Source organism: Phalaenopsis equestris, unplaced genomic scaffold (genome assembly GCF_001263595.1).
Source record: "Phalaenopsis equestris unplaced genomic scaffold, ASM126359v1 Scaffold000540, whole genome shotgun sequence".
In the NCBI taxonomy this organism is placed as follows: Eukaryota; Viridiplantae; Streptophyta; class Magnoliopsida; order Asparagales; family Orchidaceae; genus Phalaenopsis; species Phalaenopsis equestris.
The window spans coordinates 1,427,333-1,452,498 of record NW_018164980.1 but is presented as its reverse complement, the minus strand read 5'-3'; the positions used below and the strand labels follow the sequence as shown (position 1 = coordinate 1,452,498).

Genomic DNA, 25,166 nt, shown 5'->3' with positions numbered 1-25,166 from the left:
TATATATATATATATATTGTTGCATGTTAGAAAATTCATGACTATAGAGTGATAATTTAATGTCTTGATGCTGAACAAAGATTCATCACACACAAAGATAATAGAAAAATAACAAGAGAAGATACCAAGAATTTCACGTAGAAAAATCCTGTAAAGAAAAAAAATCTTGAGATCTGAACCAATCAATATAATCCACTATATCATGTTAAATACCTAAGTATACTTTTCTCTTGAATTAGAGGAGATGGAATTATAAACTAATGATCACAGATGTGGTTCAGTTATAATTGAGCTGCAATATATGAGTTATCGATTTTAATAACAATAGTTGACCACAAAGACAGTAATTAAATATTATAATGATAATAGTTGATCATAAAGGTCGCAGATGATTGTTACAAAGGTAGTAGCTGACCATAAATATAGTAGATAATGGCTGAGATAGCGTTAATTGGCCACAAATGTCGTAGTTGAGAGATGTAATAATAGTAGTTGATCACAAATATTGCAGTTTGTTTCTGCAAAGACAATAGTTGGTCATAAAGGCTACACTCGGTGGTTATAATAACACTAGTTGACTACACTGTCATAGTTAGAAGTTACATTAGTACTAGTAGTTGGTCACAAAGACTGTAGTTGGCTGCAACACTCCTCATTGAATAGGGATAGCAAAGTTACTATTTTACACTAAAGAAACACTCGACTGTATACACCATTATATATGTGTATGTACAAGGTTGTACCCTTTTCTCACAACAGAGATAATCACAAATGTAGTTTAGTTATAATAGTTATAATTGGGCTTCATTACATGAATTATTGGTTATAATATCAATAGTTGACCATAAAGACAACACTTATAATTTATAATGGTAGTAGTTGGTCATAATGGTCATACATAGTTGCTACAACGGAAATAGTTGATCATAAAGACTATAAACGGTAGATACGACAGCATTAGGTGGTCACATAGACCGTAATTGAGAGATGTAATAGTAATAATTGGCCAGAAAAATTGTAGTTGGTTGCTAAAAATATAGTAGTTGATAATAAATATTGCAATCGGTAGTTATAATAACAGAGCCCTACTTGAAAGTTACAATAGTACTAGTAGTTAGCCACATAGGTTAAACCCTAAACTTATAATTTATAATGGCAGTAGTTGGTCATAATGGTCATACATAGTTGCTACAACGGAAATAGTTGATCATAAAGACTATAAACGGTAGATACGACAGCATTAGGTGGTCACATAGACCGTAATTGAGAGATGTAATAGTAATAATTGGCCAGAAAAATTGTAGTTGGTTGCTAAAAATATAGTAGTTGATAATAAATATTGCAATCGGTAGTTATAATAACAGAGCCCTACTTGAAAGTTACAATAGTACTAGTAGTTAGCCACATAGGTTGTAATTGGTTGCAACATTTCTTCAAGGATAGAAATAACATCATCACTATTTTACACTAGTGACAACACTTGATGGTATACACCATTATATATTTGTAAGCATAAGGGTATAACCATTCTCACAACTAGGATAATGAGGCTATTATTTTACAATAGAGACAACATAAAGAAAGATACAAGTGTTGGAAATACTCATGTTTTAGTTATGACGGACGAAAACAATGGTCTTCAGCTGTCGATAGCCGGTGGATGCAAGTGGTGATGGCTGACAGGTGATGGCTGACAGTGGTCGAAGTTGGTCGGGGTATATTAAGGCCAAAACCTTTTCATCCAGTCTTCAATATAGTTGTTATATGTTACAATTGTATTTGGGATACGAATTTTTCAAGCCGCTTGTTGTCAGTGACAAGCAGTGTTGACTAACGATTATTGATGTCGCTCGGGGTTTATTGAGGCTTTAGTACCAGTATTATATGTTGCATCCGTATTTATGATATGATTTTTTTAAGCAAGGGTTGCCTCTTGTTATCGGCAGAAAGCAGTGATGACTAGCGGTAGTCGATGTTGACCAACGAGCATGGTTGACGGTGGTTTGCGGCTACGAAGATCGAAAGATATCACTGGATATTCAGTCTAGAACAGGATATGAAATTTCTCTTCTTCATTTTTTCTCATGTGAAAAGAGATGGTCTATTTATTGACTTTGGAGAAAGGTATTTTAGTATTTTGGGGAAAAACTTCCCCACCCACCCAATCAAACAACTCATAATAATCCCTCATGATAATAAGGATTTTTTAACAACTTGAGTGCCTTAGTGACCTCCCATATATGAGTGATTTTGAGCTTGTCAGACTCCTCTCATTAGAACAGTCGATTTGACTATAAATATGTCAAATTTAAAGTTCATTTGATTATTCAATTGGTGCTCCAAAACCTCCAAACGTACTTCAATTGCATGATTTGGGCTTAATTGTACTCGGATTGACCCAAATTTGATATTATTGGATTCGTCTTATCCAGATGATATGTTTGACAATAAACTTGTTAAATGAATTACAGACCAATCATTTTGAATGTGAGTTAAGATCCTGTTAGACTTTGAATATTTGAGTTAGGTTCAGATCAAAAAATTTTGAGTTTTAATCCGAACCTAAGTCACAAATTCAATTGATATAAATTCCAAAATATTCTTGTTAATAAAGGTTTCAATAAGGAGTCAGCAGGAGAAATAAGAGAGGAGATTTTATTTTGGAAATGGGACGAATTAAATATTCTTTAAATTCAAATACATTTGAGAAATTGTATTGAATTTGAACTTCTTATGTTAAACTGAGTTTTTTAATATATAGCATATAATTTTTTAAGAAATTGTAGCATTTATGACAGTTTAATCCGCCATAACACACTACTCAATAATTTTGACTCTGTTGTAAGACAATTATGAAATGGCTTTGTGCTAAACAATAATATGACGAATTTGATTTGGTTTAAGAAGAAAGACTAATAATGTTATTCTATTAAAATGCATTAAGAAAAAAAGGGGTTATAACTATATGAATATAAGTCTCATATAAATAAAATAAAATGACAGAGCTAAATCATACTCAAATTAAATGGGCGAGACGTTGCCATAAAATTTTACATAATTGTACAAAAGTGCGTTAAATATATCATTTTAATCAAAGCATCTAAACGAATTACTTCCTGAGACCGAACTCATCGGAATCCCTCACCGACCTAGATCCCGACCTGCTCTGGCTCTCGCTATGAAGTGGATCGATCTGCCAAATCCACCTCTTGATCAATGACAATAATAATATGATTGGTACCTCACATTCCCAGAAGCATACCGCGCACTCGAATGAGTCTTCTTCACCCCCTCCCCAGCGATGAATCTCCCCTTCCTCTCACTTGCTCGAACATCTCGCCTACGTCCTGCATCCTTTCTCCTTGTCAAGTTTTAAAATAACTAATTGCTTGTAAAGTTTTATATCTTGTATACTCTTGGGATGCTTTATATCTTGCTTGTAAGATAAAAAAACTTCTTGCTTGTCGATACTTTTCTGATGGTGTACGAGTGTGGGAGAGTGAAGAGTCGATAGAGTGCGCGGAATGCCTCCGCATACTCCTAATATGCAGCCATGTCTTCCACTGCGAGTTTCGCACCGACACGCCCGACTCAACTCCCACGTTACCTGCAATGTATATCACAACAATCTCTTGGTGATCCACAGACGGAGAGCCTATAGAGATGCTTGAGTACTCTTGTGGTGGAGTCTCCCGTATAGATGTAAATTTCATATTTTAAATATTACATATCTATATACAGAAAAATTGTGTAGTTTCTATGCAAATTTCTATAAAAAAAATAAATATTGCTTTAGTGACATTTGGCCACATAAGTCGTACTTGAAAACCATAACAGTAATAGTTGGCCTCAAATACTGTAGCTAGATACTGCAATAATGACAATTGACCACAACTAGTGCAGTTGAAAGCTATAACAATAATAGTTGGTCACAAAAACCGTAGTTAATGGTTACAAGAACAATAGTTAGTCATAGAGATTGCGGTTGAAAATTACAATATCGTTAGTTGACTATAGAGATTGTAGTTGGCGATAACAATAACATCAGTTAGTCACATATGTTGTAGTTATTTACTGCAGTAACATTCATTGACCACATGAACAATAGTTGGTGACTGAAATAGCGTTAGTTGGTCACATAAGTCGTAATTAATAACTGTAACATCATCAGTTGGCCACAGAGACTGCGGTTGAAAGATGTAACAGTAATAGTTAGCTACAAAAATCATACTTTGTTGCGGCACATGCACTAGTTGGCCACAAGGGACATGGTTAAAAGTTGCAATATCATCAGTTGGCCACAAAGACCATACTTACAGGCTATGATAGCGACAATTGGCCACAGGCGCCATTGTTGGAAGCTATAAGAGTAGTAATCAGCCCCACAAAAGCTGTAATTAGCTACTAAACTTCTCTCACAACATGGATATTGAGGTTACTATTTTATACAAGAGACAACAGTTACCATTATACATCATAAGAATGCTACTGGTGTCAAGCAAAACCATCGTATTCTAGTTACAACGATCGTAAATAGTAGTCCCCGATGCTTGGCGGTTGGCAGTGGCCGGCAGTGATGGCTGACGATAATCGACGACAGCTTTGGATGCTTGAAGTTATTATCGGGTCTTCAATACGAGAGTTAAATGTTATAATCATATTTGAGATACAACATTTGAAAGCAGGTATCATCGGTAGCAAGAAGCAATGACGGTCAGTTGTGGTTGACGGTGGTCCGCAACTAAGAAAGCCATAAGTTATTATCGGGACTTCAACTGACGATCCAAAGTCTCCAAATGTGTTTTAATGGCTTGATTGGACTCGAATTGATCCAATTTTGGTATTATTGAGTCTGTCTTGTCGAGACAGCTAGTTTGCTTATAAGAAATCAAAGCTCTGGATAATCTTGAACTTGAATATGAAATGTTCATTATATAAAAGTATTGCGAGCTTCATGCTAAATGATAAAAATTTCTTAATGACGTTATATATATATATATATATAGATAACCCTTTAGCACATAAATTAACTGACAAGGAAATTAACTTTCATAATAAATCAAAGTAGCTGGAAGATTGGATTCAATGAATCCTTCAACACAACTTATCTTTCAGGACTACAATAAACTAAGCGTTCAACAAACTGTTCATAATTTGGCTCAATCAGAACACATTTAAGTTCGTTTCATTAGCTAATCAAACGAACTCAAACCCTTTGGTACGATTTGACTGGTAAATGAATGCTTGAATAACTTGTGTTAGATTCATTTATGATAATGAACAATATCATTTAAAACTCAAGAATCTTAATTCGATAAAGTTCTTAATTCTTCCCGAACAAGATTCTCATTAATAAACTCAACAATCTAAATTGAACTAAGCTCGAATTGAGCTCATGGCAAGCTCTAACATGCTAGATGCTCAAATTGAACACAATCCTAAAAGCTGAATATTTGCAGCCAGATTATCTTTAACTAATATCAAATATAGTCAAGATAAGCAGTAAAGAAAATAAAAAAAAGGTACTTTTTTTGTTTACAAAAGAGGTCCGTTTTATTGTTAATAAAACGGTTTCTACTTGCATTCTTCACAGAGTATTGAAGTCAAATAATATTGTGCCCAACACTAACATTAAAACCAAAATAATACAAATGCACAAAAAGAAAAAGGAAAAAAACAACACTTCCTCAACATTATTTTCATTCAGTTGTTGACCAATATAATAAAAAATGTCTTCCCTTTCTATTTCAAAACTCCAAAATCATTAAGGTTATCCTTTTTTCCAATTATTTTTTCACTTTTGTCTTCTAACAAAACTCTTCTTCCTTACTGATTTGGTTGAGACTTGAATTAGAGCCTTTAACCTATTGAGCTGAACAAATATGAGCCTATCAAGCAAATATCAGCTAATCGAGCCTAAAGCAGATATAGCACAAACACTCTGCTCCACAGCATAATTGAACAAGAAACAAAATCAGAAAGTCCCAAATTTGAATGAGCCTAATAAGCCCAACATGAATACAAAAATTAAACTTGCTCATACTCAAACTAATTTGCCCTTATTTACTACTTTTTAAGCTAAATCTTGCTTAATACTCTCATAAAATAAGATATCAAACAATCCTTAAATTAAATCAAACACCCTAAAAAGTATTTTTGCAAGCTTTCTTACAACTGGCATCTATTTTGCTCCTATTTTGCAGCCCGATAACCTTTAAAATGTTAATTTCGGTGCACACATGAATACGCTACAAGTCATTGCACTGCTACTGGTCAGTAGCACAAAAAATTGGTAACAGTTTAAGTAAATTCTGTAAATCCGATTTTCCTAAATCTGTCAGCACTTGATCTAATAAATTCGATATTTAAGACAAAAGGTGAGGTAAATTGAGAAGAAAATAAAATTCAGAATCTAAAATTTGCCATTTTTCTCTTATAAACTTAAGTTAAATTCCACTTAAATTTGTTCTCAGACAGCTCTTAAAAACTCACAAAAGCAATAAAACACACTTCTTCCGCTATTACGACCGGGAAGATTACCAGATTATCAGCCAAATTCAGGATGCCGCAAATGAGTATGAAAGAGAAACAGCAATAAATGAAGCTGGCAATACTTTAAGTTTCAGAATTATAGAAAAAAAAGCATCGAGAGATAGTTAAGATATAGAAACAAGCGTCAGTGCCATCATTTGGCATCTAAACAAAACTATTATTACTAGCAAGAGAGGATTCATTTTTAATCCTTTCAAGCTTTCCTGTGGTGAGATATTTAAAAGCGGCAATGGGTCATTCACTCCATTTGCCATGTGGGCATCCTCCTAAACCAAGATTTTACATTGAAGTCGCCAGCCGATGTTAACAGAAGGGAGGGAAAAAGAGGATTTTGTTTTAAGGGAAACAAATAAGAAAAAAAAAAAAAAAAAAAAAAAAAAAAAAAAGAGCTCCAACTAAATTTACAATGGCAGAACGGTGTTTCGGGGACGCCCGTACCTGGGAAAGAACCACCTCGAACTTTGGACGGAAAGAGATCCATCCATTTCTGTATGTAGTTTTCGACTAAGGCTCCCTTTCAAAAAGCCCCTCGGTTTCTCTCTATTAGAAGCTATTGAGTACTCTCCTGTCCTACTACCGTGGCTGATAATCACATCCAGAGAGAAGTTATCCATCGAAACCGATCGCCGGATTGGCTGCAAGTTATCTTCTTCTTCTAACGAATTAGGCGGCAGTTGTGAAGTTGAAGGCCGAGAAGATGACACTCCACTTGGTTGGGTCACAATTCCGACCTCAAAATCCTCGCTAACGTTTTCCCATGGCAAGGCCTCGATTTGCGAGGTTTCGAGTTGAGCAGGGGAGCCAATTACTGGGTCTGCTGGATCTGAGATGACGGCAGTTGCAGGAGAAGCAGGAGAAGGTGCGAGTACAGTGGCAGTCGCCGGAGAAACTATCGGAGCGCGACAGAGAGGGCAGAGAGGGCAATTAACATGAGATCTGAGCCACCTATCGATGCAGGGTAAGTGAAAGGCGTAGCTACACTTGGGGAGCAGGCGTACCAGTTCGCCATCATAGAACTCGCCAAAGAAAACAGAACAATCCTTACTATCGATGAGGCTGTCGCTAGATTTATAAATCCAGGAGGTGATCGACGCGATCGTGCTATCATCAAGACCCTGCGTTCGGATATACCAGATGTGGTGTTCGATCTCGCCGCCGGGAGGGAGATCACCACCGATTTCGTCGTCGTTGTCGTTGAGAGCATCGGCTGCGGCTTCCGATCCGGGATTACGTTGTTGTCGGAGAGTGCGGCGGCGGAAGCGTAGGTAGGCGTAGAGAGTGAGAAGCAGTGCAAAGGAGCCGGCGACAGCGGAGACGACTGCAATTATTAGGGATGGCGTGAGTCGATCGCCGTGATGAAGGTTAATCTGAATGGTAGTATCGCTGGAGTTGTCGTCGTGTGGCAACGAAACAGGCGCTATAGGTGGGTTAGGGATGCATATGCCGGATAAACAAAAGCCGATGCAATTGAAGATGCAATCCAGCGTGATGTTGCCGTCCAAGTTGAAGCTTCCATTGGAGCTACTATTGCTGTCAGCGAAGAGGAGAAGATGGCGTGAAGCCATCGTATCGGATCGGATCGATTAGGTTTAGGGTTTAGAGGTGGAGGAAGAACGAGGTTTCCGCCTCATCTCGGATTTCTCCGTGGACTGAAGATGAGGGACGCCGAGAAGGGTAGTCAAAACGCAGCCGGGTCTGGCGGTAAGTTACCGGATGGTGTGTGGATAAGTAGCAGAATTTCCGCGTTTGGTGGCTGGTCTCACCTGCAATAGGAAGTCCAATGTAGCGGTGATACTGCATTAATTTTGTTTTAATTGCACTTTATGTTTAACTGAACCCAAGCTGAGAAAACCTATGTGGCAAAATATGGAACTCAAATTATGTTGCGGTCCGATTTCGGGTGTCAATGAAACGTCTTTTTCTAAAGGGTGTGAGAACTCGATAAGACGGATCCACGTGTAAAACAGCGCCACTAGAGTAAATTGGGCCGGGAAACTCAATAATATTAAGGGGCCTAGACGTAACCTTGAACACCTGTCAATGACACGTAGAATAAGCCCACTAAAAAGGATTTGCTCACTTCCCCATTTACCTTTTTTTTTCTCTAAAAGCTAAGCCAAAAGGCATCATAGTGCTCAAACTTCATAACACCATGCCATAAATAAATTTTTATTTTCAAGAAGTTGGCATATGACCATAAACCTATTAAAGAGGAATTTCATGTAGTTTATATTTGAATGAAATTTCATACTCTTTCTATATATTATTAGTCTGAAAGAGGCATTTCTAAAATGGCCAATAAAATCCTAGAATTATTTTTAGGTGTAGCAATTATTTCAATCCATTTAAATACATAATCTAGTATTAGCAATGTATATTGATATTCTAATGATTCTATAATGGGCTTTATGAAATCAATTCCCCAAACATAAAAATTTTCAATTTTTAGTATATTTTTAAGGGGCGTTTCTTTTTTTTTCTTATGATGCCTACTTTATTAATATTTATCACACTTCATAATCAATTCATTGACATCTTTAAATAGTGTAAACTAATAAAATTTAGATTATATTATGTTAATTGATACTTTATTTATTGTGTAATGCCCCCATACTAAAACTCGTGACACTTCCTAATAATAATATCTACTTATTCTAAACACATGTCGTCTAATAAAAATTAATGTCATGGATTAATTTATTTATTTTTTATTATAAGTTAACTCCTAAGGCACAACATCACTCAAAGAAAAATTTATAATATATGCATACCATGTAGTCCATGCTCAAAAGATATTTGTTAGAAAAAATTTCATGGATATTAATAATTCTAAGGAATTATTTCTTGATTCCAATCTATATAAGTTGACAAGTACATTTTCAATCACAAATTTATATATCAAATATTTGTAGCAACAAAATTTACTGTATAAGCACATGTTTAACATCTTTCTTTGCTACCATATACTTAATTGATGCATGATTTATTTAGATTATCACTGTAGTTCATATTGGGTAGGTTTGAAACTTATTAAAAGCAAAGACTATGGTTAGCAGTTCTTTTTCAGTTGTGGTATAATTGACTTAGGAATGATTCAAGATACAGTTGATATAAACAATAATATGGAAAATATTATCTATCATTTGCCTTAATATAACTCTTACATTGTCAATACATCACACATCAGTTCAAATAGATAAGTCTTTTTAAAGTTATATAAGAAGTGTTATAACTATCTAACCCTTTAACGTTTGAAAAATTTTAAGGCACTTTTGAGTAATTTCATAAAGGATATCATTCTTTAACAAATGTCATGAAAGTTTTGTTAGCTGGGAGAACACATTAATGAGTCACCTATAAAATTATGCATGGCCCAAAAAAAAATTCCAATTCCTCTCACAGAAGTTGGTGGGGTTGGGTTCTTATGACTCAGCTTTTCTGCATGATCTATCTCCAATCCATTTTTAGAAAGTTTGTGTCCAACCGCCATATCTTCAATCAACATAAATTGATATTTTTTCTCAGTTAGGCGCAAGATTCATCTCCTCGCACCTTTTTAGAACTAAAACTAAATATTGAAGATACATATTAAATGAAAGCTAAACATTAAGAGGTTCTCCATAAAAACCTTTATACCCCGCTTATTTAAATTTGGAAAAAATATCAACTTCATACATCTATAAAATATAGTAGGGTCATTTTCTTGAACAAAGGGTGTTCTAAATACAAAAGTATCATATGAACTAGTAAAATTTTTTTACTTAATCATTAGAATCAGTTAAAATCTAATGATAACTACTATTCACATCCAATTAGTAATAAAATGAATGGATTCACATTCTATGTAAAATCTGATCAATGAAGGGCATTGAAAAATGATCATTCCTAATTTTTTTATTAGTTTTTTATAAATAATATGCTCGTTACCCAATACCTATTCTTGTGGGGATCGATTCACTCTTCTCATTTCTAATGACAATCAACCTACTCTTTATTGATGTGTAATGGATAGGACTTGCTCAAACACTAATAAATATAGATCATATAATGTTTGCATCCAATCACTTCAATTTTTTTTAATAATTTCATTCATTATGAAAGTTAGAAATCGTAGCTTTTGGTTGATGATTATCTTCCATTAAAATTCTGCTCGTACACATGGAATGGCTCAGCCTTTTGATATCATCAATTATCCAATCAAAGGATTTTCTAAAAATCCTTAATACTCGCTTGAACTTCTCTTACTCAAGTCCATCCAATTCAAAAGAGATTATAATTGGAAGTGTTGACGATTCTCCTAAGAACGCATTTTTACTAGTTTAGTTTAGAGTTTAAACTCTAACTTTGGTACCTTCACCATGCACATTTTAACTGCTCACCCAAAAATGAAGTATCCAAAATCCAGAACCTACAAGCTCATTCTATTATTTTTCTTTCTCTTCAACCATCAACACTTTCTCTAAAGGGTCAGGTTCCAAATGACAGTGAAATTGGTTATTCTCTAATTCATCCACGGCATCTACCCTATAACATTGATCAATAAAGTCTTAGAGAATTGCATAAATTTTAATATATTGAAAGCCACTTCCTTATCTTGAACCATTATAATCAATTTTCCTTCCAATTACTAAAAATGGTCACCTTAGAATGATTGAAACATCATTATTCACTTTCATAACAAATACTATAAAATCTGTAAAGAAGATGAATTCATTTATCGGAACTTAAATATCGTTTATCACCCCTAGGATAAGCCACAAATTTAACAACCAACTGAAACATAATAACGGTTACTTATATTTCTCGTAATCTCAATTTTATAAAGATTGATAAAAATATAATATTAATGCTGGCTCCTAAAAAATATAAGACTTTTTTTAATAATTTTATCCTATACGATACAAGGAATAGCAAAGCTACTAGGATCTTTCAACTTTTGATATAATTTTCTTTAGATAATGACACTACACTCTTCTCTCATGATTATAATTTTAAGTTCTCATGATTATATTTTTAATTTAATATATACTTCATGAACTTAATGTAACTGGATATTTGTTCAATAGCTTCTGCAAATATGAATTAATTATGAGCTTCTTAAATTTAGATGGACTTTGAGATAATTCAAGCTTAGTTACAAAAATAGCCTCATTTTTCCTACTCTTTCCTCTACTCACCTCTAAAAAATCCTTTTCACTCTATAACTAAATAAACTTTCATCATTGCCATCTATTTTTCTTATGACTTTTCTTAGAGTTGCTTGGTAACGTAAATTTTGGTTTTTTGCTTAGAGTTAGTTAATATTCTAATTAAGTTTTAATATTTTAAATACTTACATGTTGATTTTACAAGTGATTACTCGTTTGCAATACCAATTTTTCCAATGATAATTTTTTTTAGTTGATTATTTGAGATGAATTAGGAGGATAATTTGGTTTAGTGCTATAGTAATCACTACATAGGTTGTTTCAATTTCCTTAAATATTCTATTGGTTTTCCCTACATTTTAGTTATTATTTCAATTAAAAATTAGGTAATTATTTCAACTAGGATTGTAAATATTTGAATAAATATTATTAGTTATATTATTAATTAAGTTCATTGATGCCACAATCGAAGCACAAAAGTCACCCATTGGTGCATAAGCATTCACCTCATTTATAAGTGCCCATTGAGTTGGTTTTAAGCCTAGGTTATCTTATTTTATGAAATAGTTGCTACTTGTAAAACCAAAATGGCTAAAATATGTGCATGAGCAATGATAGTTTTTTTCTAAAATAAACTCTATCTAAGGGCCATTAAAACTTATTAGCTATTACTTTTCATTCAATGCATAAGTGATGCATACAGTATATGTCAGATGTGTATGTGTGTAAATACTTTTCTATGTGAATCAAGAAATATGTGATATGTGTATGTGAAACTACCATGCCCCTGGAAGACTAGACCAAGAGGCAAGTTTTAATGAGAGGCATAGGGTCCTCATTGGAAAGACTCCAAGAGAGCAAGTGGTTAACAGGGTCCTTTCTAAAATACCTCAGAATGTTACGATCCTCAAAAGATACAGATACATCAAAAACCTCATAAGGCTACAAGCCTCAGAAGTCACAAGTATATAAATGACCTCAAAAGACTTTGAGCTGCAGAAGGTATCAGTTCATTTCAAGCTCCTATAAAGCAGAAACCCGAGAGGGCACAACTTCAGAAGTCACGAGCCTCAAAAGGTATGTCATTCTCTATTTTATAAAGTGTGAGCGCTAACTTTAATTGCAGAATTTTGTATGATTGAGAAGCCACAACAACCTCAGAAGTAACGTCAAATACATAAAAAGAAATGCATTATCATCATCTATAAATGTCACATCAAATAATTAAAAAAGTTATAAAGACTAATAAGAGCTTATACAAAACTTACAAGAGATATTGTCGCTACAGAAGCATAAAAATTTCCCCTTCAAAGCGCAGCAGAAAAACTCTAACATTTCTTCATCGCCATCGAATGCGCATAAGCGACATGAAAGAGGATCTCGTTGATCACCAGCTAAATAGGACGGTGATGAATTTCTTTTGCTTCGTAACAAGAAAAAAGATCTTGTTACATGCCTGCTATGCATGACGAAGATAGCTTTACTCTTTGTAGTAATGTTAAAGAAGATCTCGTTATTCGTCTGCTATGCAAGATTGGGATGACTTTCCTTTTCGCCACAATACAAAAAAAGATCCCGTTGCTCACCTGTTATGCAGGATGGTGACAACTTTCCTCTTCGCCGCAACACGAAATAAAATCTCGTTGTTCTCCTGCTAAGCAGAATAGGGATGACTTTCCTCTTCACGACAACGTGAAAGAGGATTTTGTTGCTCTCCTGCTATGTAGGAAAGGGACGATCTTCCTCTTCGCTACACTATGAAAGTAGATCACATTGTTCGCCTACTACACAGACAGAGACGACTTTTCTCTTTGTCGCAACGTGAAAGAAATTCTCATTGTTTATCTGTTACTCAAGACAAGGATGACTTTCCCTTTCACCGCAACAAAAAAGATTTGGTTGCTCGACTGCTACGCAGGACAGAGATGACTTTCCTCTTCGCTGTAACATGAAAGAAGATATTGTTGCTCGTATGATATGCAGGATGAAGACGACTTTCCTCTTGTTGCAACAAAAAAAAAATTACATGGCTTGCTTGCTACACAGGATGAGAATGACTTTCCTCTTCACATCAACGTGAAAGAAGATCTTGTTGCTCGTCTGTTATATAAAATAGGGACAACTTTCCTCTTGGCCACAACGCGAAAGAATATCATGTTGCTTGCCTGCTATTCAGAATGGGGACAAATTTCTTCTTTTGGAAAATCTCACTAGCAGAAGATTCCACTCTCCACTCATCCTCTTTTTTCTCCTTTTTCTCACTTGTGGTTTTTCCCCTCATCCATTGTCTCAGTTTATAGGCTTAAGAGGAGGTCTACATTAAAGACAATTATTAAAAAAAAATTAAATCAACATTCATTCTGCCTTTCCAGCTTCTAGCTTTAGGCCTTCCGGCTTCTGCCTTATCGTCTTTCGACTTATTCATTTCAAATAATAAAAAAAAAACTAAAAATATTTCCATATTACCACATTTTAGCCTTCCAAATTCCCTAAAAAAACTTATATTTTTTTGGTGAAGGAAATTCAAATGCGGCACTAATACAAGGGATAAGTTCAAGGAGACCACTAAGTTGTGCATGTTTTAATTCTTAGCAACATGTTTTATATATTATTATACATAAACAAAAAGCTTTGTTGGACTACCATTAATCCCTTAGTGCATCATATTATAACACATATGTATGCATATACTTTATTTTATATACCTCCCATCTCCAACAAACTTGATATATACTTGTGTGTGTGTGTGTCTATATATATATATATATATCTAGGGCAACCAATACGCCGCCAATAAATTTGTATCATCCGACATGAATATCAAGAAATGACATGAATCTCAAAGCAATTTTTTGAGTAAAAAACAGTCAAACTTCAAGTAAGAGTCTGATTTCAGCAAACCTATAGTCGAACTGACCCACTCGATGAGACAGACAAAATTATTTCAAAATTAGCTTGATGTGGGGCTTGAACGATTTCCAGACATAATTAGAGTTCAAACAAATGCCGAATCCAACAAGCCTATAATTGAATCGAGCGTCTCGACAAAAAGAATCTAATGAACACAATATTGCTCAATTTTGACATCGTTAAGGCATTTAAATGTTCATCAAATATCGTTTGATCGAAGAAAGTATGTTGGATCATCTAATTAAAGTGGTTCATATTTCTGCATCAATTGCAATAGGAATACGATAAATATAAACATGCCCCTCTTATAAGGGGGATGAGACGTTGAGACTTGAGGAAAAACTTGAAGTCCAGCACCACTCCTGTCACCGTCGATCAGCGCTGAACTCAATTGACCACAGTTGATTGCCATGGACCAGCACTTGTTGGCCTCATCTAATCGTCATCAGCCGACTCTCATTTCTTGCAACAAGTTCATTCGTGCACTAACATTTTAACTCTAAAGAGTGTTCACCCCTTTCCCGCTCGTGGGACGAGGGACTGCACATGTAATATCCAATATATAGTGGATTTCTTCAGTTGGGCAAGGTCACGTAGTTTTTTCTCTTTATGAGTTTTCCTCGTAAAAACTTTTGATGTCACTATTAGTTGTTTTCTTTTATCTGAGTATTTGTTAAATTCTCGTACAACGTTAAAATGATAATCAATTACTGCACCGTGACAAATTTTCTAGCACACATCAATAATTTTATTATTTGATGGTTGGCCTTGTTCCTCATTATTACACGAAAAAAGAAGTTACGAAAAATAGACCACGAAACCTCACCAAGGGAAAATAAATTAGGAACGGAAATGTTGAAAAACTGGACTTCTATTACAAGCGATTTTTCTAAGTAGTACAACCAAATAAAACTCAAAATTAAAAAATGCCACTTATTAAGCTTTTAAGGAAAAATTGTGTGTGTGTGTGTGTGTGTGTGTGTGTGTGTGTGTGTGTGTGTGTGTGTGTGTGTGTGTGTGTGTGTGTGTGTGTGTGTGTGTGTGTGTGTGTGTGTGTGTGTGTGTGTGTGTGTGTGTGTGTGTGTGTGTGTGTGTGTGTGTGTGTGTACAAGCCATCAACTAATAATAAATATATAACAATTAGCATAATATTTAACTCTTCGGCCACCTAAACTCACATCTATGACAAAAATTGAAGCATTAAAAAAGTAAATGAATTAATAACGACAAAGCCAAAGCATCATGAATCATGCATATGAATAAAGAGTCTCTACGCACTAAATAATGGCTTAAGAATGTCAGCAATCATATAATAAACTATCAAGTTATCCCTTAGTCACAAATAAGGGGTATAAAAGAGTTGAGATTTAGCGCACTTATCTCACTTGAACCAATAAGTAATGATATAATTTACTATTTATATTCGGCTTGTTTTTTTTATTGATTGAGACACAAGTTATTTACTAAACTAAAACCAACTTTAAAATATAATAATATGCAATTTATATCATATCACACACATACACACATATATGTAGAACTAATCAAACATGCTTAACTTTTTATATTTGCTTTTAGGGTGGGGCATTTCAAGATTTTAAGATTTGGAATGTTAATGAAGAAGTTAATTATATATAGGATAAAATAATGAGTACTATTAAACAAGTGACAGAAGATGTACTTGGAGTATCAAAAGAAATATTTTTATAAATAAAAATAGTTGGTAATGGAATAATAAAGTACTAGAAAAGATAAAATACAAGAACTTCTATTAAACAAAATAGATATGAATATACAAGTTTAGATAAATGGGAAAATCATAAGGTGGCCCAAAGAGAATCTAAGAGAACAGTTTGTGATGCTAAGAAATATACTTTTAGTGATCTTTGTAATATATTACATACTAACGTGGGTGAAAGATATATGACTAAACTTGACAGGCAAAGAAAAAAGAAAAAAAAAAGATTAACTTCAAGTAAAGTGTATTAAATATGAAAATCAAAAAGTGATTTTCTTAAGAGAAGAGATATATATATATACACATGCATATATATATATATATATATATATATATATATATATGTGGGAATATTTTGACAAACTTTTTAATGAATGTTTTGAAAACACAATCAACCTTAGTGATCTTAATATCATTAATAATATTAAAATATTTTATTCTTAGCTTTACATTATAAAAAATAAGGTTGAGTGGGCTTTAAATAAAAAAATGGTAGAAAATCAATAGGACCTAATGATATCTCAATAGAAGTGTGGAAATATTTAGTAGATTTGAGAATTTTTTGGCTTACTAAAATTTTTAATATTATTTAAAATGTTAAAAAGATGCCTGAGGATGGAGAAAGAGCATTTTTATCCCAATTTTTAAAAACAAATGGAATGCACAAGAGTGTGCAAGTTATAGAGGAGTTAAGATAATATGTCATACATTAAAATTAAACATAGGTTAAGATGTGATACTAATTAGATTTCTTATAATTAGTATGGATTTATGTCAGGCAAACCTATTATGGAAGCTATAAATTTATTGAGAGGTTTGAAGGAGCAGTGCAGAAAGAGTAAGGAGGATCTATGATTTAAAAAAAAAATCATATGATAAGGTTCCAAGAGTTCTTTGGAGACTTTTAGAAAAGAAATATGTTGATGTGACTTATATTCAAGTCATTAAATATATGTATAGTAGAGTTATTACTTGTCTTCAAACATAAGTAGGATTGACCAAGCATTTTCCTATTTTCAGTTGGCTTGCATCTGAGATCGACTTTAATTAAGACCATATCTTTTTGCATTAGCAATGCACTTATTGGACATTTATGGGAGGATGTACCTTGTTGTATGTTTTTCACCAGTGATATCCCTCTTGTGGATAAGACTAGAAAAAGAGTTCAGGATAAACATAATTCTGTTTTGAGTAGATCTAAAACTAAATACATGGAATGTAATTTTAATAGAAGTAGTCTCGTGACAGAATTGTAAAAATGGGTGATCAAATCAATAAAAAGAGTGAACATTTTAAATATCTCAGGTTTATTATTCAAGTTGATGGTGATATATATGGAGATGTTATTAGTAGAATTCAAGTTGGATGGTTGAAGCAGATGAATTCATCAACATATTGTATGATAGAAAAGTATCGCTTAGACTTAAAAAAAGTTTGCATTACGGTGGTTGAGACTTGCAATGCTTTACGGTGCAGAATGTTGGCCTATAAAAGAGAAGCATATGACTAAGCTAAATCTTGCTGACATAAGAATGCTTAGGTAGATGGGTGGATTGACTCTTAAGAGATGAAATGTAAAACAAATGTATCCGTGCAAGGGTTGGTGTAGCTCCAATGGTAGACAAGATTAAAGAGATCAAGTCGTCTTACATGGTTTGGTCACATTAAACATCGACTATCTGATGTTCTGATTTTGTGAGTAGATGTTTTAGATTCGACTTATGTTATGAATGTAGAGATAGACCCAAAAAAAACTTGAGCATATTGTATAGAAACAATCTTAATGTCTTAGAATTAAATGAAAATATTACACTTCTCAATATGACCATCGAGAAGATGGATTCATGTAGTCGGCCGCACTTAGTGGGATAAAAAAACTTGTTATTGTTGTTGTTGTTGTTGTTGTTGTTATATTAGTAGTATTTGCATATATACACAAATGTTTTCCATTTTATATTTAAAAGTGTAATTCCATGTTGTAATATTGAATTGCTTTTGGCCCAACTACGAAAATAAAAAACCAAGACTGAACTAACAATTCAAATCACCAGGAAAGAAGAAAACGATTTATTAGTAGTTGGTCGACTGTCCCAAAGCAACATTAATTGGACAATCACACAAATTTGCCGTGCCTTTAAAAATCACCATAAATTTTAATTAATTTATTTATTAATTTATTCTTTATATATATATATATATATATATATATATCAAGATAAATGATTGCTTTTCATTATAGATTATTGGCATATTTACGGTTGACAACTCGACATTTTTTAAAAATTTTCGTCTTATTTAAACCAAGAGGAAAATGACAAACGTCCGTTGACTTGGTTTTGACACAGACGAAATTTCAGTTAAATGATATAATTATAATTAATTTTTTTTAATATTTTTCTTAAAATCAATTAATATAAAAATAGTAAAATACTCTAAATATTACACTCGTACTAAAATAAATAAAATTTTAAATTCTAATGCTCTTCAAATAATATTCAAAATGTTCACAAGAAATTTTTTAAAATTTCCAACTTACTGCTAATGAAAAAATGACACGTGTTTCGCAATTTTAATCCATATTCTTCGGCGCACATGGCTTCTAAGACACTTAGAGACTTTGACTAAAATTAGCCAACTTTTCCACATTCAAATAATAAAAATTCATATTCACTTTTTATTACAAAATAAGATAAGTATTTATTCACAAGTAATTGTATTGTTCAGAAGCACGTCAGAGAGTCCTTAATTCATTAAAACAAGCCGCTAAAAATGGTCGCCAAATCCTTCCTCTCCAGCAACTCCTTCCCCCTATGCCTCAAACACCGGCCGCCGCCGCCGCCGCCGCCGAGGAGCAACTCTCTCATCAGCCGTCGCTATATTTTATTCCGGCCAGTATCTAACTCTGCTCCGTCAGGTCGCCTCGAACAAGGAGTTGTGATGCAGTCTTCATCAGCAAACAAATCCACTTCGGAACCCAACGGTCAGGAAGACAACAGGTATCAGATTTTTAAAATACAGAAACATAAAATAGATTTGAATCTATTTAATATTATTATTTCTTTTTTTTGTACAGGAAAATAAGCAGAGACGAAGATACATCGGCTTCAACGTCTGAGAATACTGGCTTAAATCTCGGCCAGTTGTTCTGTATCCCCACATGGTCAGACTTATATTTATACAAAGTGTAATTAGAAGTTAATTAACGTAATTTTTTAATTTAAGTTATGTTTAATCAGGGCTAAATTTGTTATGGGTGCCGTAGTTCTCTTGGCCATACCAATGTTAAGAAAGTCTCAAAGGTTTAAAGGTACTCTGATCAGATGCGTTTATTGTAATTTAATGGTTTGTTAACGGATTTTGATGGGACAGATGTGAGGAAGACGGTGGAGGAGGTGGTGGAGGTAGTGGAGAAGGTGGCGGAGGTGACGGAGAAGGTGGCGGAGGAGATAGCAGAAGCGCTCCCTGAAGGAGGGACGAAGGAGGTTGCAGTCAAGTTGGAGAAAATTGCCCTGTTAGTTGAAGAGGAAGCAGAGCTGACTGAGTCCATCATTGATAAGGTAATTAGCCTTCTACTCTCATTTAATTAATGGTTTTGTTTTCTTACAATTAATTTAAATGACAGAATTGAGTGTGGTGAAGATCTTTTGAGATGTATGAGGATTAAGAGAAAAATTTTAGTGAATTAATCGGGTGTTTATTTTTAATTAAATCTTGTATCTTGGTTAAGCAGGTTGATGATGTGGTGGAAGCAGTGGATACAAGTCAGAAGCAAATCGAAGGAGAGATTAAGAAGATTAATGTCGATGAAAAAGATAAGATGAGATCGAAGAAGATTGTGGAAGATCAATCCAAAGAAGCCCTGCAATGATGAAATATTATTTTATCATTTATTATTATTATTATTATTATTATTATTATTATTATCCGGTGTTACAAAATTGCACACCATTTTTTTGTAAATTTTAGTTACATGCTAATATGCTATGTATATTTTGATGAATCTATATGCACTTTATCAGGAATGGGACTTGATTTACTTGATGTTGTAAAATTGAATCTTGTTGCTATTGTTTGGATGTTCAAAATTCTCATGTAATCAAATAAAAATTTCTAATTTTTTGGATTGTTGTGGTGGAATTCTGTTGTTTTTTTTTTTAGTTTGTTGTTCCATCAGGTGAGAATGGTCTAAAATTTGTTACACCTTATCAGCAGGGGGAATGGCCGCTAGTGGTTGGCCGCCCAGACATGCCGATGTCCGGACAGAATATTTTTTGATTCGTAAGTGCATTTCATAGACCTAATTAATATTTTCTCCAACTTTAGCCGTTAAGTTTAAGGGATTGGAAAAGAAAACTAGATTAAAATATTTAATCAAAATTTTTATAATTAAGTGCACTCATGTTCAAATAAAATTGAGGGCTTTGTGATTTATTTTGCAATGTAATGAAACAAAATTTTTGCATAATAAAAAATGTAATTAAGATCTAAAATAAGAGGCAACTATGATCTGAAACAAATATATGACGATATAAAATATTTTAAAATTTAAATAAATGAATCAGTTTAGTTATGAGCCATAAAATTCATGATGGTAGAGTAATAATTTAACGAAGCAGCATATAAAATCCAATACACGCATGGAAAATGGAAAAGTAACAGGAGAAGATACCAAGATTATCTTATATGAAAACTTAAAAAAAGAAAAAATCATGGGGCTTAGTCCAATTTCTTATCCACTTGAAGTCCGTAATTGGGGAAAGATCACAATGATGCACCAAGTACAATGTTTGTTTGTATAAAGTATACAGAAAGATTCATTATATAATAAATGATGTACTCAAGGGGAGTTTATCTTTGAAAGTTATCATTGGGTCTTTAATCCATATTTTTTAAGTATCTGACAGTAGAATATTTGGGATAATTCACTACTCAATAGTGTCCACCAACTACGACAAGCTGGAGGCCGTCGGTGGTGGTTGATGGCAGTCAACGAGTGGTGGTTGATGGCGGTCGATGAAGGTGGTCTATGGTAGTCAGTGGCTCTGGAGGTCGGGAGTTATTGTCAGGTCTTCAGTTTAAAATAACACTAGAAATATACTCTTTCATCTTCTTCTCCTTTTTTCTCCTTCATCAAGTAAAGGGAGATGGTCTATTTATAGGCTCCAATGACCGAATAACCACCCCTTTAATCATAGGAGATTTTTTTATGATCTGATGTCCTTAATGACCTCACAATTCATGGAGCTTAGACTCATTGGATTCCTCATCTCAACACTCGATTTAACTATTAGGCATGTCAAAATTGCAGCTTATTTGATCATTCAATTGACTGTCTAAAACCTCCAAACATGATCCAATGATTTGATCCGAGTTTGATTAAATTCAAATTAGATTAATTTTAATATCATTTGGTTTGTCTCCTCGAGCCGTTCAGTTTGATTTGCTCAAAAGATTTTTTGAATTTTGTGCCGAATATCCCGAGACTCATGATAGATGGTAAAGTTTCTCGAAGATGCATCTAGCATGATGCGTTTTCAGCAGAGTTCCAAGTTCTTCTTTAAGCAATAGGATCGATAGATTACTTATGAAAGTATATATTGACAATAATCAATCCTAAGTGTACTGTTTTTTTTTTTTTTAATTAGCATGTACGGGTTTGATAGGGTCATTATGTTCATTTCTGCATTAACCAGAGTTAATTAAACTGATGCTATCTAGAGGGATATAGACTTGACAAACTCGAGTTAAGGACTATTCGATCATATGCTTAGTTTGTTTGAAAAATCAACAGAAGTAAAGTTAACGTTTGTTGGTTGGGTCTTGCCATGTAGATCCAAATTTAGCACGTGTTCTTAATTTCAGATACCTTCCACCTCATTTATTCAACTCATCTATATATGTATCTTGTGCTTAAAGAGTTAATTTTTTACCGTTAGAATTTGCTGAAGAATTAATACCCTTATATTGCTGAAACAAATTATCATTTTGATTATCTAAATTAAGCTTTAGATATATATGTGGCCTGTAATTCTCTCCTCTCCTTCAACTTATCCTCAAGCCTCAAGCAACTTCAATCAGAAATGGAATCATCAAAAATTAACTCTGCACCGCAATCTCTCGATTACTCCTTCCCCTGTTTGATTTGTTTTTTATTAACTTTAGTTAATCTAAACTGCGTTAATAATAGTACTGTAATGATGTTCATAACTATAATTAAGTACGACTTTACTAACTATTAACGTTAATTTTTTACTAAATCATGGTTTTATTACAGTGATCGCCAAAATCTACAGTTAATCTCCTTAGCCAACATCCAACACGGTTAATAATATTTATTTTAATCCAAAATAAAACGAACTTATTTATAATATGAAGAGTTTCTTTTTCTCTCTTTATATATAGTTTTTTTTTTTTTCCGTTTATAATTATTGTTAACGAAAGTAATTAATTAATATCTTCAGGGCGAAGTTGCCGTTGGAATCCATAGTTCTCCTTTCCATACCTTTTTGCAGGAAGACCCTCAAGATAAAAGGTATCTGTTGAAATATAAACTTGGTTTTAGTTGTTTAAATAAAACTTAATTTCTATAAGCTTATTCTAGAATATGTGGTAGGTATGAAATTATTGTGTAGTAGGTGTGGTAGGTGTGGTAGGTGTTGAATTATTGTGTGGTAGGTGTGGAATTATTTGTAACCATTGGATTGTAATTGTGGTGGCAAAATCTTAGTCATTAATTTAGGAGGTGCCACTAGTATAAATAGGGGTGGAGTCTTTGAGTTTGTATCAAGCCAAGTAAAGGTGATAAATAAGAGTGAAGCTTCTTCCATAAGTTGTGTTTTTAGCCTTTGTCATTTCCTAAAAGTTTCTCCATTCCAACATAGAAAAGGTTTGAAACAACTACAAATGATAAGATTTTCATGATAAGATATTACAATATACATCTAATTTGCCACAAAAAAAATCTAAATATTATAATTTGAGATCTCATGTCACCACAAATATATTGTTAATTGGAACCAACAAGTATTATATGTACTAGTTGCATCCTATTTCATTGCACAAGATCTAATGAAGTGTTTCATAAATTCAATAGGAAATGAGGATTGCATGTGTATAAGGTTAGCAAATCAAAGTTCCATCATTTTGCATTAAATAAATTTCCCTTGATTGCATAAAACGACTTCAAACTTTAAGAAGTCAATTTGATGTTTTGCATATGAAAGAAGGCGAGTTGGTCTCCGATTACTTTTCTAGAGTCATTACCATTTCTAATCAACTAAAAAGAAATGGTGAGAAGTTAGAAGATGTGGCTAATAAGGAAAAGATCCTCCGATCGTTAGATTCAAAATTTGATAGTATCACAACCATTATCGAAGAGACGAAGGACTTACAAGCCATGACGATAAAGCAACTTCTAGTTTCATTGCAAGCCCATGAAGAAAAGAAGAAGATGAATGAAGAGATAGTCCAACAACTTCTCAAGACAAATCTCCAACCAACTCAGAAAGATGAAAGCTTCAACAACATTAGAAGCCACAATAGAGGACGAGGACAAGGTCATGCTAGCAAGCAAGGATCGAGTACCAAAAATAACTATGAGAAAGCAGAAAGATCTACAAGAGGACGTGGTCAAGGGCACTCAAATTCGAGGTATGATAAATCTCAAATTAAGTGCTATAATTGTAAGAAGTTCGGGCATTATGCGAAAGAATGTAGAGCACCTAAGTACAAAGTGAATGAAAGAGTCAACTAAATTGAAGAAAAAAAAGAAGAAGATGACACTCTACTTCTAGCATACAAAGGCAATGAAAGAGGTGAAGACAGTACATGGTACCTGGACACCGGTGCAAGCAACCATATGTGTGGGAGACGAAGCATGTTCTTAGAGCTTGATGAATCAGTAAGTGACAACGTGTCTTTTGGAGATGAGTCCAAGATAGAGGTGAAAGGCAAATGTAACATTCTTATCCGTCAGAAAAATGGGAAGCATCAATTTATTTCTAATGTTTACTTTGTGCCGAATATGAAAAGCAACATCTTGAGTTTAGGGAAACTCTTGGAGAAAGGATATGATATTCACTTGAAAGAAAATACTCTCTTTTTAAAAGACAATATTGGTAACTTGATTGCTAAGGTGCCAATGTCTAAAAATAGAATGTTTTCACTCTCAAAACAAAATGATATTGCCAAATGTCTGAAGACCTGTTATAAAGATGCTTCTTGGCTCTGGCATCTTCGATTTGGGCATCTCAACTTTGGAGGACTCGATTTGCTTGCAAAGAAAGAGATGGTGAGAAGACTGCCTTGCATCAACCACCCTGATCAATTATGTGAAGGATGTTTACTCGGAAAGCACTTTAGGAAAAGCTTTCCAAGGGAGTCAAGTTCAAGAGCCCAAAAGCCTCTTGAGCTCATACATACAGATGTTTGTGGTCCAATAAAGTCAAACTCACTCGGTAAGAGCAACTATTTTCTTCTCTTCATAGATGATTTTTCACGAAAAACATGGGTGTATTTCTTAAAACAAAAATCAGAGGTTTTTGGAATATTCAAGAAGTTTAAAGCAGATGTAGAGAAAGAGAGTGGTCTCAAGATCAAAGCTATGCGATCTGATCGAGGAGGAGAATTCACTTCAAAAGAATTTCAAAAATTCTGTAAATCCAACGGAATACGTCGACTTCTAACTATTCCAAGATCCCCCCAACAAAATGGAGTAGCGGAACGGAAGAATAGAACCATCCTCAACATGACAAGGAGCATGTTAAAAAGCAAGAAATTGCCGAAGGAGTTTTGGGCAGAAGCGGTTGCATGTGCTGTTT

General features: G+C 33.8%; 2 protein-coding genes across 2 annotated transcripts in view; one reads left to right on the top strand and one right to left on the bottom strand.

Annotated features, from left to right (window-relative positions):
- Window positions 1-18,941, bottom strand: part of LOC110029003 (RING-H2 finger protein ATL52-like) — a 27,150-nt gene extending 8,209 nt beyond the window's left edge. Inside the window, exons 1-4 of the mRNA XM_020731099.1 lie at window positions 18,884-18,941; window positions 15,395-15,498; window positions 8,263-8,315; window positions 6,991-8,082 (exon numbers count right to left, since the gene is read on the bottom strand). Coding sequence (XP_020586758.1) covers window positions 6,991-8,082; window positions 8,263-8,315; window positions 15,395-15,498; window positions 18,884-18,941 — 1,307 coding nt within the window. The remainder of the gene's footprint in view (window positions 1-6,990; window positions 8,083-8,262; window positions 8,316-15,394; window positions 15,499-18,883) is intronic.
- Window positions 18,942-19,093: 152 nt separating this feature from the next.
- Window positions 19,094-20,240, top strand: LOC110029009. The gene is made up of 5 exons (XM_020731105.1): window positions 19,094-19,343; window positions 19,421-19,507; window positions 19,584-19,654; window positions 19,717-19,904; window positions 20,078-20,240. Exons 1-5 carry the CDS (start codon window positions 19,117-19,119, stop codon window positions 20,213-20,215), a joined length of 711 nt encoding a protein of 236 aa, XP_020586764.1. The 5' UTR covers window positions 19,094-19,116; the 3' UTR covers window positions 20,216-20,240.
- The last annotated feature ends 4,926 nt before the right edge of the window (window positions 20,241-25,166 follow it).